Here is a 15,554-nt window from a genome sequence, read left to right on the forward strand (position 1 = left end):
AATATATAGATATAGTTTTGAGACATTATATATACCAGGCTTCCTTTTAGATCTACCTGCTTCTGCCTCCCAAGTTCTTGGATCAAAGGTATGCACCACCAAACCCAGCTTCATATATTATCTGTGAGACTGGGTCTCACTATGTGGATCTCAAGCTTTTAGTCCTCTGGCTTCAGTCTCCTCAGTCCCATGATTATAGGCAAGTGACAGATTATTATCTCTAATTTTATGTTGGAAACGATTGTATCTTAACATTGACTGTTTTAAGTTGATAGCCCACATGGAATGACACAGACATTTTTCCCATAGCTAAAACGTACTAAAGATGATGAAGAACTTCTCAGAGTTACATTGTAACTTATGTAACCAAATTAAATCAAGGTATCAGCGTATTATGTGCACTGCCAATTGCTTCCAACAATTACATACATTGAACTTACATGAAATTTCCTTTCATTTTGGGCATTAGCTTATTCATTTAAAGTGAAAATTGAGTCTCAAATATTCAAGTTATATACATTCCCTCCCAGATAATTCTCTCAGGAAAAGGAAAGAAGGTCATTCATTTTCCATGGGTAGTATTCACAGCAGTTACAATTTATCTCATGAGTTGTTTTACCTCATGTCCCAGTCCTTATGGATTGTATGTTATCCTCTTGACAAGAGGATCTAGAAAAATGCGTGACGATCACATACTGGGAAATACATAGGATAGTTTATAGCCTTACACTGTGTCCCTGCTACTGTTTCTGGTTCAAATGTGGTCATGTTAGGATCTGTAGCCCACAGGATGGAGGTAGTGGTATAAGCAGAAGAGAACATCCCAACAGCTGATATCCCAGTCAAGAGTGATGCCAGGGAAGGGATTAACTGATGGTCTGGAACATCTTTGCTGAGAAGAAGGGGTCTTCAAGCTTATGTTTAATAACAACCCGAGAAAAATATAACTACAACAACCATAAGAAAATGACCCAATAGAGCTGTTATTTAAACTCTAGGAGTTTCTTGATCATAGGGTTGTCATATATAGTTGTTTAGCTTGTTCAGAGCTCAGGGAAGATGAAGACTGAATTATTTTTCTATTTTCTAGTCTGTGCTCTGAATGTTGGTTTTGTCTGTCTGTCTGTCTCTCTCTCTCACACACACTCTCTAAGCATGAGCAATCTTATTAGGTATGGTGGGAGACAGAAAAGAAGTTCGGAGGTCCAGAAAAATGAATGGAAATATGGGGCTGCTGGAATGGGGTTGGGGAGAACCTCTAGAAAGTCCCAGAGACCTAGGATGTGAGAGGCTCCCTTGAGTCAATGGGGGTGATCTTAGCTGGAATGTCTAACAGTAGGGAGATGGAATCTGAAGAGACCACCTCCAGTAGTTAGACAGGGACTCTCAGTAGAGGGATGGGGATATCAAGTCACCTTCAAAATTTTTCACCCAGAATTTTTTCTGTCTAAAAGAAATTCAGGGGCAAAAATGGGGCAGAGACTGAAGGAATGGCCAATCAGTGACTGGCTGGCCCAACTTGTGATCCATTCCATGGACAGGCATCAAATCCTGACACTATTACTGATGCTATGTTGTGCTTTCAGACAGGAACCTCGCATGGCTGTCCTCTGACAAGCTCTACCAGGAACTGAGACATATGCAGATACTTAGAGACAACCACTGGACTGAGGTTGGGGACCCCTAAGGAAGAGTTAGGGGAAGTATTGAAGAAGCTGAAGGGAATGAGAAGCCCATAGGAAGACCAATAGTGTCAACTAACAAGGACCCCTGGGAGATCACAGAGATTAAACCACCAACCAGGGAGCATAAACGGGCTGGTCTGTGGCCCTTAGCACATGTGTAACAGAGGACTGCTTTGTCTGACCTCAGTGGGAGAGGACGTGCCTAATCCTATAGAGACTTGATGCCCAGGGAAGGAGTATGCCTGGGAGTGGGGTAGCACCCTCTCAGAGGTGAAGGGGAGGAAGAATGGGGTGAAGAACTCTGGGAGGGGGGCAAGATTTGGGATGTAAATAAATAATTAAAAAAATAAGAAACCTTTCCCTCTAATTTAGATTTGCTGTATAGAAAGACCCAAGATAGTTTTATATGACCAGACTTTTGAGGAATGAAGACACAGACCTGAGAAACTTTAGGTTGCATGCTGCATTTTTCAGAACCTCACACAGTGAGTGAAGTGTGCTGTCCAGTTTACCACCTTGTAGGGTCAGATGTGAGATGGTTTCATAACCATTAAAAACGAGGCACAATTTCTCATATGCATCATCTGGGGAGATATTTCTGAGGCTGAAGAAAATACAAAAGAGGAGCTCTTGAGTGCTGGTGAGATGGCTCAGTAAATAGACATACTTGACACCAAACCTGTCAACTTCAGTTTGATCCTAGGGACCCACGTAGTCAAATGAAAGATAATTCTGGCCAATTGTCCTGTGGCCTCCACTCACACAAATATATAACTGACATTCCTCTCCACACAATTATAAATATAATAAAAATTTCTAAAAAGCTGATTTTGACTTTCTGTACCTCTATTGTACAATAAACAGAAGCAAAGGAAGGCAGTATGATTACATTTTAGCTCCCCCAAATTAAACCACCACATTTTCAAGGCATTGTTGACAGACTTGTATTTAGGCTATACAGCATTGTTTTGTTATAGGTATACCTCGTCAGATAATTGACCCAACCATGATAATTAACATGTCTATCATCTTACACAGCTATAATTTTTTCACTTCATAGCTACAATCCCACAGCCATGAAATGATCAAGAAACACATAGATTTTGGGCGAGATGCTCCTTTATTTTGTTCAAACATATGATAATCTCTAGATAAGACAGATTTTTAAAAGATTTATTTTTAACTATGTGATAGTGTGTGTCTATGTATAGGTATGAATAAGTAAGTGGGTATATGCTTGTATGAATACAGCTGCCCTCAGATTCCAGAAGAATGTATCAGGTTCTCTGGACATAGTGTTACAAGAAAATGGATGGAAGATCATATTGTGTCAAATAAGCCATTTGTGTGTGTGTGTGTGTGTGTGTGTGTGTGTGTGTGTGTAATACAGGTTAATGCTCTCGTGTTATGTGTGGTGTAATCCGACCATATGGGAGGCAGGTAGATTTGTCAGAAGTCTTAAACCAACTTGGTCTACAGATGAGCTATTGGAAAATCAGGGATACATAGACCCCCATCTCAAAAGACCACCTAAACCACCCCTCTAAACCACCCCTCCAAACCACCCTCAGCTCTTCTCAGCAAATATGGAGTATATAATATTGATATTATAATAACATTACAGCATATGCTATTTCCAGATCTTACTCATCTCAACTCAAGCTTTGTCTCTATTGCCCAACATTTCTCATTAGAAACTATTTGAAGTCCTTGAAACCCTCGTGACTTATATCTTCCTAGATTTCAATTTTCTAGGCCTACAATCTACAGATTAACCGCAAGAGTGAAATGTTTCCCACACTCTGCACTCAGGCATTCAAGTTACAGACTTAACCTTTCCCATGTCAGTATTTTGACACAATTAATTTTATTCCAATTTCATTAACTTGCGTACATGCTTTTGGTAAAGGACACACACACACTGCCCAGTTGACTTTCTATGTTCATGCCTCAAACACACTGTTCTCTATCTTTCTCCATCAGTTGTTTTCAGCCAGTCATGATTCTGTGTCCCCTGGGGACACTAGATGATACCTGGATATCTGTAGACACTGAGGTATCTTATGACTGAAGGCAGAAAATGCTGTTGATATCTAGTATGTAGAGGTCAGGGAGGGACATTGTTCATTATTCTACAATATGTAGACCAGCCTTCCTCCCTCCAACAAATACATCATTCAAGTTCCCACAGAGGTTGGGGACTCTGTTCTATTTAGAGCCCAATGGTTGCCATAGTAGGACTCAAACTGCTTAGGGATCGTGATTTTTCTTATGGTATTTGTGGACATCAAAACTGTATCCTGCATTATACTGAAGTTATTATGTGATTCTTCTTTAGATAAACTTAATGGTACGGCTATCTAAATTCCCTGTGTCTTAGATACCTGGTTTGAGTCTGGGATATGAGTTTGAGGATTTTTCCAGTACTCTATAATTGTGAGTACTTTTGTTGTATGGTAAGGGGTTCTCCTCTGGAGATCAGCTCCTACTTACACCACTTTCTGGAGACAACAGGAAGCAGAGAGCAGCTTTTCACAAAGAATCTCCACCGAGGAGCTGTTGAGGAAGCTGTCGTGGATGTCTAGAAAGACCAGTTTCTCATTTGAATTAAATGTATCACAAAAGTCTGTCCAGAAAGTTAGCATGTGTCGTTCACCCTGGGACCTACAAAAACAAAGAGGCTAATTTTTATTTCTACATGTATTCATGTGTGCTTGCATGCTCCTGTGAATCTTCTAGCACCTTCCACCTTTTGCTTGAGGCAGAATCTCTCATTGGTTTGTAATTGCACCAAGGAGGCGAGGTCAGCAGGCATTTAAGCTTCCAGGGATCCACCTGTCTCCACCTTCCATCTTTTCATCACTGAGGTTACAGGCATTCACAACCTTGTGTTTTTGTGGGGGTTCTGAGGATCTAAACTCAGGTCTTTGCACTTGCCTCACTATAAGTGATTTAAGGATTGAGCTTTAAGGATTGGGCCATCTTCACAGTTTCTACAAAAGCTTTTGAAACTTGTCTATTATATCAGCATCCAATAAATGATTGCTACGACATTTTCCTGTGTACTTTGTTCTTCCTGGTTTATCTCGACTCACCTACCTGCTTCTTTCTGATCCACTTATGTTTTCATGCAACATATATTCTATTACCTGCAGTTCTTTTCTCTTAAGGCATCTTCCCATCTCATGGCCCTTGGTCTACTTTGCTTCTGTGTTGCTGAAATTAAATACCATGACCAAAAGCAACTTGTGGAGTAAAGGTTTTATTTTGCCTTTTTCTTCCTCATCACAGTTCATACTAAGGAACTGAAGTACAGGCCATGGAGGAATACTGATTACTGGCTCGCTCAATCTGTTTTCCAATATGCCCCTCTCCAGGAACACCAGCCTAGGAATAAAACCACCCACAGTGGGCTGGGTCCACTCAAATCATTATCAACCAAAAAATGTCTCAAAGACTTGCTTACAAGCCAATTTCTCAATTGATGTTTTCTTTTCTCTCAGGTGACTCTAGTTTTATGTTCACATCACAAAAAATTAATCAGTACAGTCTTGAGTAGTTTCATAACCTAACCTTCCTCATGTATATAAACACATAAAAACATTAAAATCTAGAATCAGTTTGAGAGAGAACATAGTATTTTTCTGAATCTGCCTTCTTTGGTTAGCAATTTCTAATTTTATTCATGTTCCTGGAACTGTTATGATTTCATTTTTATTTTATTTTTGTTTTTTTGGATATTTTATTTACATTCAAGATGTCATCTCCTTTATCCATCTCCCCTCTCCAGAACTTTCTATCCCATTCCCCCTCCTCCTTTTTGCTTTTATACCATTTTAATTACATGCATGTAGTAAGGTCAGTTCTAGGTTGAGGAACTAGCAATACAATAGATGCAAATAGTCAAGGAATAAGCAAGACAAAACACACATAGTCAAAGAACAAGCAAGGAATTAAACAGAGTCCCATGATCACTCCCATGATCACTGCTTCTAAGGGCTTATCAGGATGACCAAAATATCTGAGCCTGCTTCCCTATTTTAGCCCAAAGTCATTTTCATGTTTGAAGCCTACTTTCCTTGTTCTAGCCTAAAATTTAGATTCCTGTCTGAAATTACTTCTTTGTTCTAGCCTAATGTCAGATTTCTGCCTGAAGCCTACTTCTTTAATAATATTTAGTCATTTGCAGCAAAACAGAGGACATTATATAAAGTGAAGTAAGATGGACAATTACTTAACATTCTCTCATATATAGTAATTTAAAAAAAGACATTGAATATTGAAATAGTGCTTGAGGTTGAGAAAGGTACAAGGTTAAGGGATGTTAGGAGAGAATGTATGGATTTGAAAATTTATGATTTATGTGTGTCAGTTTTTGCCTGCATGAATGCCTTTGCACATGTGGGCAAGAAGAGGGTACTATATTCCCTGAAACTGGACTTACAAACAGTTGTAAATCACCATGAAGGTTTTGGGACTTGAACCCAGGTCTTCTGGCTGACCAGCAAGTGCTCTTATTGCTGAGCTGTCTCTCCAGGTCCTCAAAATACCTTTAATTTCCATTTTCATAATGGCTAATGATGTTGTATTCTTAGGAAAAGCAGAAAAGCATCTATAAGTGGGTAAAACAAAAAAATTCTTTAAGGATTATTTAGAGAATGGTGTTCAGAGAAGTGATGCTTTAGCTGAATGGAAGTATGCATGTGGAACATTCATTAGAAGCTGTGTTTCATCTCACTGGTGAACATAGCAAATAGTTTTAATATTTGAAAGCAATACAGCGTAAGGCCTTCAAGTGGAACATATTTAATAAAATCTCATTTAGAAAGCAAAAAAGGCTTTAAGTGAGAAGATAACAGAGCACATACAATGTGAGGACAGGCAAGATGACTCACTGGGAAAAGGTGCTTGCTGTCAAGCCTGATAAATTCAATGTCTAGGAAACATGAGATTCAAAGAGAAAACTGGTTTTTGTAAGCTCTCCTCTGACTTTTGCACACACATACTTAATAAACGAGTTTAATAAAAACATATGTGAGGTAAAAGTGGAAGGTGGGGATATCGATGAGTAAAAGGGCTTAAGCATAAATGGTGAGCAGGGAGATGAGGGAGACAGGCAGGAGAATCCACTATGTATGAAAATGCTGTATGGAAAGTAATAAAACAACTGCTTACCAGGAGAGAGGAGAACATAGGACTTAAGATGCTTGACTCTCAGGTTGGCATCCTTAATTATATCATCATTTTCGCTTTTATTATTAATTAGGAAGGAAGCTGAACAGGTACAAAATGTCCTACCCTGACCTACAGAGGATGACATACTTCAGCTTCTTACTAAATACACGAGGGATGAGTTGAAGGATAGAAGTACCTTTAAGAAGCGTGCAAGGAAAATAGGGTTCTTACCTTTGATCCTTAGTAGTGGACTCCAGTGTAGCAACATCCTCTGGGAAGACAGCTTTTTCTAATTTCAGGGACATTGTCTGCAAGTTCCGAGAGTTCTTGAGGCAGAATGAAGCATGGATGAGGTCCGTGTTGGTTTTCAAATGCAAGGAGATGTCCTCAAAGAGGGCCATGGCTTCTTTCACAAACCCCTCCTCTTGAGATTCATAGAGACAGGACAAGATCTCCTGCATATTCATCAGTAATAGGAAGGGTTTATTTTCCTCTGACTCACACTCCAGGAATTTTCTCTTGACCCCAATTGATATTTGGCAGCCAAAAATGGTCTCCAGCTCTTGAATATGAGTCTTGTTCAGGAGGCCAAATACAAATGGCAGCATTCCAGACAGGTTGGGGTTTTTTAATCTTGCTTCCTTTGAAAGCATATTATGTATACTATATTTAGAGACACCCTTGCTTTCTTGCCCAAGTTCCTGAACAAATATTATGGCAGCCAGGAGCTGCTGGATAGTGAGGCAGATGAAGGAGAGACAGTTTGTACTGGAACTGTCCTTAGGGAGGATGTACCTGCACACGGGGTGCAATTTATTCAGGTTCAATTTTAATTTCAAGAAGTCTTCTTCATGGAGTGTGGGCGCCTGTTCCAAGAGACTATTGGCAGCCAAGATACATATTTTCTTGAATAAGATTTGGAGTTGCTTGTTGAGATGGCCCTCACAGATTTCTGGTGAGAAGATACTGTAGAGGAAGTTCAGGAACATAGAGGTGTGGGTCTTACATATCAGAGCCAGGTCTTTCCCCTTCTTCATCCCTAGCTCCAGAGAGAGGCAGAATATCCCACATGCAGCAGGAAGTGAGGCCATTTGGAAGAGAGCAGCATTGCATCTGACTTCCTTGAGAGCTCTCAGTGCCTTTCCCCTACCGTTATCCTCCTCCTCACCCTCTTCATCTTCAAAGTATTTCTGAAAGTACTCCTGCTTTTCCTGCTCGAAGAAGCCTCGAGTTTCTACTAGGACAGGCTGATCCATCATGAGGTAGATTTGGTGCAAAGCCTGTGTCCGTGTGGTTACCAGCAGTGTGCCATCAGGTACTAGCTTCCTCTTCAGCAAACTGCCCAGTAAGACCTCTACAGGCTTCACTGCGTCCCAGTCACCACAGATGTCACTGATTAGAGCTTCTGCTGGGAATGTCAGCTCATCAAAACCATCCACCACAAATAAGAATTTCTCTCCCAGGAATAGACCCTGCATCACAAAATCCCTCCAGGAGGCATCGTCCATGGAGAGGAGGTGGGCAAAAGTGCAAGGTTTACTATTATTAAGTTCACTGCAGCTGATGTAGAAGGCAAACCAGAAAGTCTGGGCTTGCTTACTCTCTGACCATTCTAGCATTAGCCTCTTTGCCATTGTGGTTTTTCCAGAGCCTGGAGGGCCATGCAGCACAATTGTATGAGCAAATGGCTTTTCTGTCTTCGGGTTACACAATGCCAGGAGTGTTCCGTAGCTATCAGTATCCACATAGATTTCTTTATTGCATTTAGGCCAGAAGTTCTTCTTCCATTTTTCTGTGTATATATTCTTCCATTTCTTTTTTTGCTTGTGCTCTTTACCATCAATGATGGGGGTGGGGTGAGGGGATAGACAGAACATAGTTGGTTATTGTGAAAAACTCTCTTGTATGAAGTAGAAAAGGAAAATGAAGAACACAGCTTTTAAAGAGAACTTCAATTCATGTTTATTTCAGCAAGATGTGATGAGGATATCTTATATTTTTATGCAAATGTTCTTTAAAAAAGAGTTCAATTAGAAAGAATTTAAAAAGCTTTAACTATAGGCACATGAGTGTGTGGGGGTATAAACATGTAAATGCAGTGCCCATAGATGCCAGAGGAGATTATTGGATTCCCTGGAGTGGAATTACAGGTAGTTGAGAACAGCCTGATATGGGTTCTGGGACCCAAACTCAGGTCTTTTGCAAGAGCAGCATGCATTTCTTACTGTTCAACCATCTCACTAGCCCCTATTTCTTTTAGCCTAGAGAAATGAAAATTCGGGAAAATTGCTTTCTACTATTGAAAAGTAACTTTGTTTAGAATGTTTAAATTCTTTTTTTTATCTATTAAAATTCTCATAGAGGAGCTGGGGAGATGGAACAGTTAGTTGGTAAAGTGTCTGCCACATTAGCATAAGGATCTGAGTTGAGTCTCTAGCACTTATGTGAAAGCTGAGCATTGTCACCTTAGTGCTATGGGATAGGCTGGGTAGAGACAACCATGTCCCCTTATGTTTGATAGACAGCCTAGCCAATCTGTTAGCTCCATATTCAGTGGGAAGCCTTATCTCAAAAGATAGAGTAGAGAATGATAGAAGAGGACAGTTAATGTCAATATTTGGCTTCCATATGTGCACACATGTATAAAATCAGATGCACACGCGCCACACCCCCCAAATTTTCATACATGTATATATTCACATAAGCACATTGAGGGTATTCCTCTAGATCTTATCTCCATCTTATTAACCTTCTTTGTTGCCTAAGAGAATTTCCTTTTAATTTTTATCACAGCTACCTTTACTCCTTCTGAGACTGTCTTAGTCTAAGGTTTATGAGGTTTACCTCCTGCATTTGTATAATTGCAAATTTTGTCCAAGTTTTGAGCCTGGAAGTACAATGGGTAGTTCATAGGGAGGAAGAAGAGTACACAGCTGTCTTAACAAGTCAGATGCCTCTTCTTGATACCCAAACTGATGCTCACAGGTTAGCAATGACAGTTTAGTCAAGAGATGCTTTTTAAAAGGGAGTAGTTATTACTAAAGCAACTTGTAACTGGTCCAGCAAGAGTAAGACTATATTGAATCATCTGCACCTGTGTCACCTCCAAGACACAGGGAACATTGAAGAAGAGGGTGTAAAAATATAGGAATCAAAGGAAAGGTAGTGTTTTATAAGGTATGGCATCATTATTATCATTATTATAGTCTTAAACTCTAGAATCTGAGATCACCTGCACATAACCTGGCCAAGACTGAACTGGTGAGCATTTATCATAAAGCAGAAAAGCATCATACAACGTCTCCCTTGAGGATTTATTGTCAGGGAGTGGCTCACAAGGCTGAAAACTTTTGTGAGAATCTATAAGCGGTAGTGATTATAATGGTTGGTACACATTTTTTCCATCATTGTAGTCACTGGTAAGGTGTCTATGCTTGCATGAGCAGCCCTAATGAAAATTCATTCTCTCTCTCTCTCTCTCTCTCTCTCTCTCTCTCTCACACACACACACACACAAACACACACACAAACACACACACGCACAAATAGAAAAGGGAGTACTAGTTGGGAAGAGAAAAGGTTGCAGGAGTGGAAAGGGGACAAGAAAGGTAATGTGGGTGAATAAGATACAATACATATGTATGAAAATGTCATTAAAACCATTACTATATATAGTTAAAATATACTAGTCAATACTTAAAAAGTTGTCAATGCAGTTTGTTAGAATAACTTGTCTGTTTTCTCTACTGGACTAGAACAAGTCATGAGAGCTCAGAAAATGAATCCTCATGGTATCCACTGGTAGCTCATTATTACTGCTTGCAAACATTAGTGGAGAGGAAGTTGAGTGTTATTTAATTATAACACATCCCACCTCTCAGGCACCTACAAAAGGAGAGTGGAAATATATTTATATGAAGACTTGTGTACATATGTGCTATAAGAGACCAGGATTTGATGCTGCAAACTATCTCTTCGGTATGAGAATTAATTTGTACTAACAATGGAAAATGAAAGAATATAAAGGGGTAAGGAAAAACTCCCTTACTCCTTTGCCTCTAATTAGGGTTTATATCTTTACAAAGGGGAGGTGGCTTTCAACTGGAGAAAGCATAGAGAATCTGTATGGTTTATTCTTGTTCCTTTACTATGCCTTGTGGCACACATCTACTTTCTTTCTCCATTTTCTGAAATTCACAATTCATTGCTGGAAGTGCTCTATAAGCCAGAATTGTAAAAAATTGAATTGATAGTATTTTTCATCTGCTGGGTATCTCCCACATAAAGAAACAGGTATGTCATATAACTTCAATTTTTGTCCTAATCTTTCTTATTATTGAGGATCCAGGCAATCAAAGTCAAAATGCTTAGAAACAAACATTTTTTTTTGTCTGTACAGTTCATAGAAGTATTATGCAAAACTGGAGAAAAGCTGAAACATTTAAGACCTTAATGTGAGATTTGAAATTCTGAGTAGTGCTATGTCTGAAATGTCACATTCTACCCAAGGATCAGGGACCATTGCAGAAGAGGGAGTAGAAAGATCCGGTGGATATCCGACAAGGAAAGTATTTTCAGGACCTGACAGAGAAGCTGCACATGTGAACTTGCTGAAGTTCTTGCAGCATGTACAAATCTCGTGTAAGGTCAAGCCAGACAAAATCCCACCATAGTTGCAGGGGGGATGGGTGACTTGGGGTAGGCACAAAGTCCTACCCTAGCTGAGGAACTATTGGCAATTGATAGATCCTGGAGGGAGGAAAGAAGAGCTTGTTTTAAGAGTGTGACCTCTTGGTAGACAGACTATGTTTTAGGGCAGTCTCCATACCCACAAGACATTGGACAGTACAAATCTGACTCCATGGATTAAAAACAGAGTATTGGGAAGTTGGGAAGATGGGGTAGATCTTGGAGCAGTTTGGATAAAAATGGTGAATATGATCAAAATGAAGTATATGAAATTCTCAAAGGATTAATGAAATTATTAAACATTATTATTAAAAATAGTAAGACAATACTGTTAGAGAAGAGTTCAAGATATGGATTTAGATAAGTACTTTGAGTTTGAAGCCAGCCTGGCATGTAGAGTGAGTTCCAGGCCAGCCAAGGCTACACAGAGGAACCCTGTCTCAAAAACAAAAACAAAGAATACAAAGAATACAAAGAATCAATGAAATGCGAAAAAAAAGATAGACAATCCTTATCCAAACTAACTAAAAGACAGAGAGAGACTATCTAAATCATCAGAGTCAGAAATGACGAGGATATAACAGACACAGGGAAAATCCAAAGAATTATCAGGTCTTATTTTAAAAATCTGTACTTCACAAAATTGGAAAAATCTAAAAGAAAATGACAGATACCATTTACCAAAATTAAATCAAGACTAAATAAACGATTTAAATAGACCTATATCCCTAAGGAAGTAGAAGTAGTTATTAAGTGTTTCTAAACCACACCTTCTTCTCAGAGGTAAAGGGGAAGGAGTGAATAAAGAGAGTAGCCATATGAAGGGCATTGGGAGGGAGTGGTGGGGGTGGGGGTGGTACTGTGATCAGGATGTAAAATGAAGAAAGAGAAGAGTTACCTACAAAAAGAAAAATTTCCCAACCCAACCAAATCAAACAAACCCCAAACTAAACCCTAACAGTCCAGGTGGTTATAGTGCAGAATTCTACCAATGCTCTTCAAATTATTCCACAAATTGAAACAGAAGGAACATTGCCAAATTTATTTAAGAGGCCATATTGATGCTGATACCCAAATCATACAAATATTCAACAAAATAAAGGGAATTATGGAGCAATTTTCCTTATGAACATAGATGAAAAAAAAACATTCAAAATACTTGTAAACTGAGTCTAAGTATACATCAAGAAGATAACCCACTATGGCCAAGTAGGCTTCATCGCAGGGATGCAGGAATAGTTCAACATGCAAAAATCAGTCAATGGAATACACCACATAAACAAACTGAAAGAAAAAAAACATGATTTAACTAGATGATGAAAAAGTCTTTGACAACACCCAACACTACTTCATAATAAGTCTTGGAGAGAGCAGTAACATAAAGAACATACCTAAACATAATAAAGTCACTTTACAGAAGGTCAGTAGCCAACATCAAATTAAATTGAGGGAAACTCAAAGCAATTCTACTAAAAGCAAGAACAAGATATGGCTGTCCACCCTGTCCATATCTACTCAATATAGCACTTCAAGTTCTAGCTAGAGCAATAAGACAACTGATAAAGAGATCACAAGGCTGTGAATTGGAAGAGAAGGTATTGACACATGATATGGTAACATAATAGGTACCACAAATCTATCAGGGAACTCTTAAGATCACCTTCAGTGAAGTGGCTGGATACAAGATTAAGTAAAAAAAAAAAAAAGTAGCCCTCCTTTATACAAATGACAAACATACTGAGAAAGAAATCAGGGAAACAACACCCTTCACAATAGCTACAAACAACATTATTTACTTTGGGGTAACTCTAACCAAGCAAATGAAAGGCTTATATGGCAAAAACTTCAAGTCTTTGAAGAAAAAAAGTTGATTAAGGCATCAGAAGATGAAAAGATTTGCCATGCTCATGGATCAGTAAGACATAGTAAAAACGGCCATCCAACCAAAAGCAATGTACAGATTCAATACAACGTCCATCAACATCCCAACACAATTCTTTATAGGTATTGAAAGGACAATACTTGACTTTATATGAAAACCAAAAATCTAGATATCATCATCCCTGATTCCAAGCTGTCCTAACAGAGCTATGATAATGAAAACCACATGGTATTGGCATAAAAACAGATACTGTGACATATGCAGTTAAAAACCCAGACATAAATCCACACATCTGTGAACATCTGATTTTTGATGAAGAAGTCAGAACACAATGGAACAAACGAAGCATCTTCCAAATGGTGCTGGTCTAATTAGATGTCCATATGTAGAAGAATGCAAATAAATCCACATTTATCACCCTGCTTAAAACTCATGTCCAAAGATGGATCAAAGACATCGACTTTAAACCAGATACTTTGAACCTGACAGAAGAGAAAGTAGAGAATAGCCTTGAAGGTATCAGCATAGGAGACAATTAGTATTCTGATAGCACAGGCACATTTTTTTCACCAACCCCACATATGACAGGGAGCTAATATACAAAGCATATAAATAAGTCAAGAAACTAAACAGCAACAAACCAAATAATCCAATTTAAATGGAGTACAAATATAAACAGAATTCTCAATAGAGGAATCTCCAGTGCCCAAGAAACACTTAAACCAATGTTCACCATCATTAGACACCAGAGAAATGCAAGTCAAAACTACTTTGTGATTCCATCTTAACATCTGTCAGAATGGCTAAGATCAATAACACAAGTGACAGCTCATGTTGGTGAGGATGTGGAGCATGGGAAACATTCCACTATTACTGATGGGAATGCAAACTTGTACAACCAATATGGAGATCAATGTGATTGTTCCTCATAAAATTGGGAGTACTTCTACTTCAAGACCCAGCTATATCAGTCCTGGGCTTATACCCAGAGGACACTCCATCCTACCACAACACACTTATTCAACTATGTTCATTGTGGCTTTATTCATAACAGCCAGAAACTGGAAACAACCTAGATGTTCCTTAACCAAAGAACAGATAAAGAAAATGTGGTATATTTATATATGGTGTGTTACTCAGCTATTCAAAAAATCACATCCCTAGCCCAGAAAGATAAACATGATATGTCATCACTTATAAGTGGATATTAGCTGTCAAGGAAGATCACACGACAATCTACAGACCCAGAGAAGACTAAGTAGTAACAAGGAGGGCTCTAGGCAAGACACAAATCTTTCTGGGAAGGGGAGATACATTTTTCAAGTGTCCTGTTGGTGGGTGGGTGGGGATGGGAAGGAATCAGATCAAGGAGGGAGGGGCAGAGGGAAAGAGTACTCGGAGAGATGACTGGAAGAAGGGGCCATTTACTCCCTGGAATCTATAAGGTTACTATAGTGAGGACTCCTAGTAATAGAAGATATAGAGCCTAAACTGGTCATCTTTGATAATCTGGGAGGGCTCCCAGTTGTGGGATCAACCCAGCCACAAAATCTCCAACCCACACTTGTTCTATCAGCAAGACGTGCTGAGGCAATGGTGGCTCAGAGATTGTAGGAATGGCCAAACAATTATTGGTCTAATATGGGGGCCAAGCCACAAGAGGGAGCCCATGTCTGACACTGCCTGGATGGTCAGGAACCAGAAGCTGAATGTCTCAGAGACCTAGGAAAAGACTAAACACGACTGGTAAACTCCTCCTCTCCACAAAAAGTTAATAAAATTATTCCCAAACTCATAGTGCCTAGTCCAATTGACATCAGAGAGGCTTCCTCTGGCAGTTGATGTGAATGGATGCAGAGAGACACAACCAAAGGCAGAGCTTGGTGAACCCCATGGAGGAGGGGAAAAGAATTGTAGGAGCCTGGGGTCAAGGACACCTGGAAAACATGGGCCACAGAATCCTTTAAGTAGTCCTTAGAGAAGCTCACAGAGACTGAAGCAACAATCACAGAGCCTGCAGGGGGCTGTACTAGGCCCTCTGCATACATACTGTGGTTGTTTAGATTGAGGTGTTTGTGGGATTTGAGAGAAAGGGGAACTAGGGAGGAACTGGGCTGAGTGTG

General features: G+C 39.4%; 1 protein-coding gene across 1 annotated transcript in view; it reads right to left on the reverse strand.

The window, feature by feature from the left end:
• Positions 1 to 15,554, reverse strand: part of Nlrp2 (NLR family pyrin domain containing 2) — a 42,375-nt gene that overhangs the window by 18,364 nt on the left and 8,457 nt on the right. The window contains exons 2-4 of the mRNA XM_028775105.1: positions 7,092 to 8,691; positions 4,179 to 4,349; positions 2,125 to 2,289 (exon numbers count right to left, since the gene is read on the reverse strand). Coding sequence (XP_028630938.1) covers positions 2,125 to 2,289; positions 4,179 to 4,349; positions 7,092 to 8,691 — 1,936 coding nt within the window. The remainder of the gene's footprint in view (positions 1 to 2,124; positions 2,290 to 4,178; positions 4,350 to 7,091; positions 8,692 to 15,554) is intronic.

This window comes from Grammomys surdaster, unplaced genomic scaffold (genome assembly GCF_004785775.1).
Source record: "Grammomys surdaster isolate TR1022 unplaced genomic scaffold, NIH_TR_1.0 252, whole genome shotgun sequence".
Lineage (NCBI taxonomy): Eukaryota > Metazoa > Chordata > Mammalia > Rodentia > Muridae > Grammomys > Grammomys surdaster.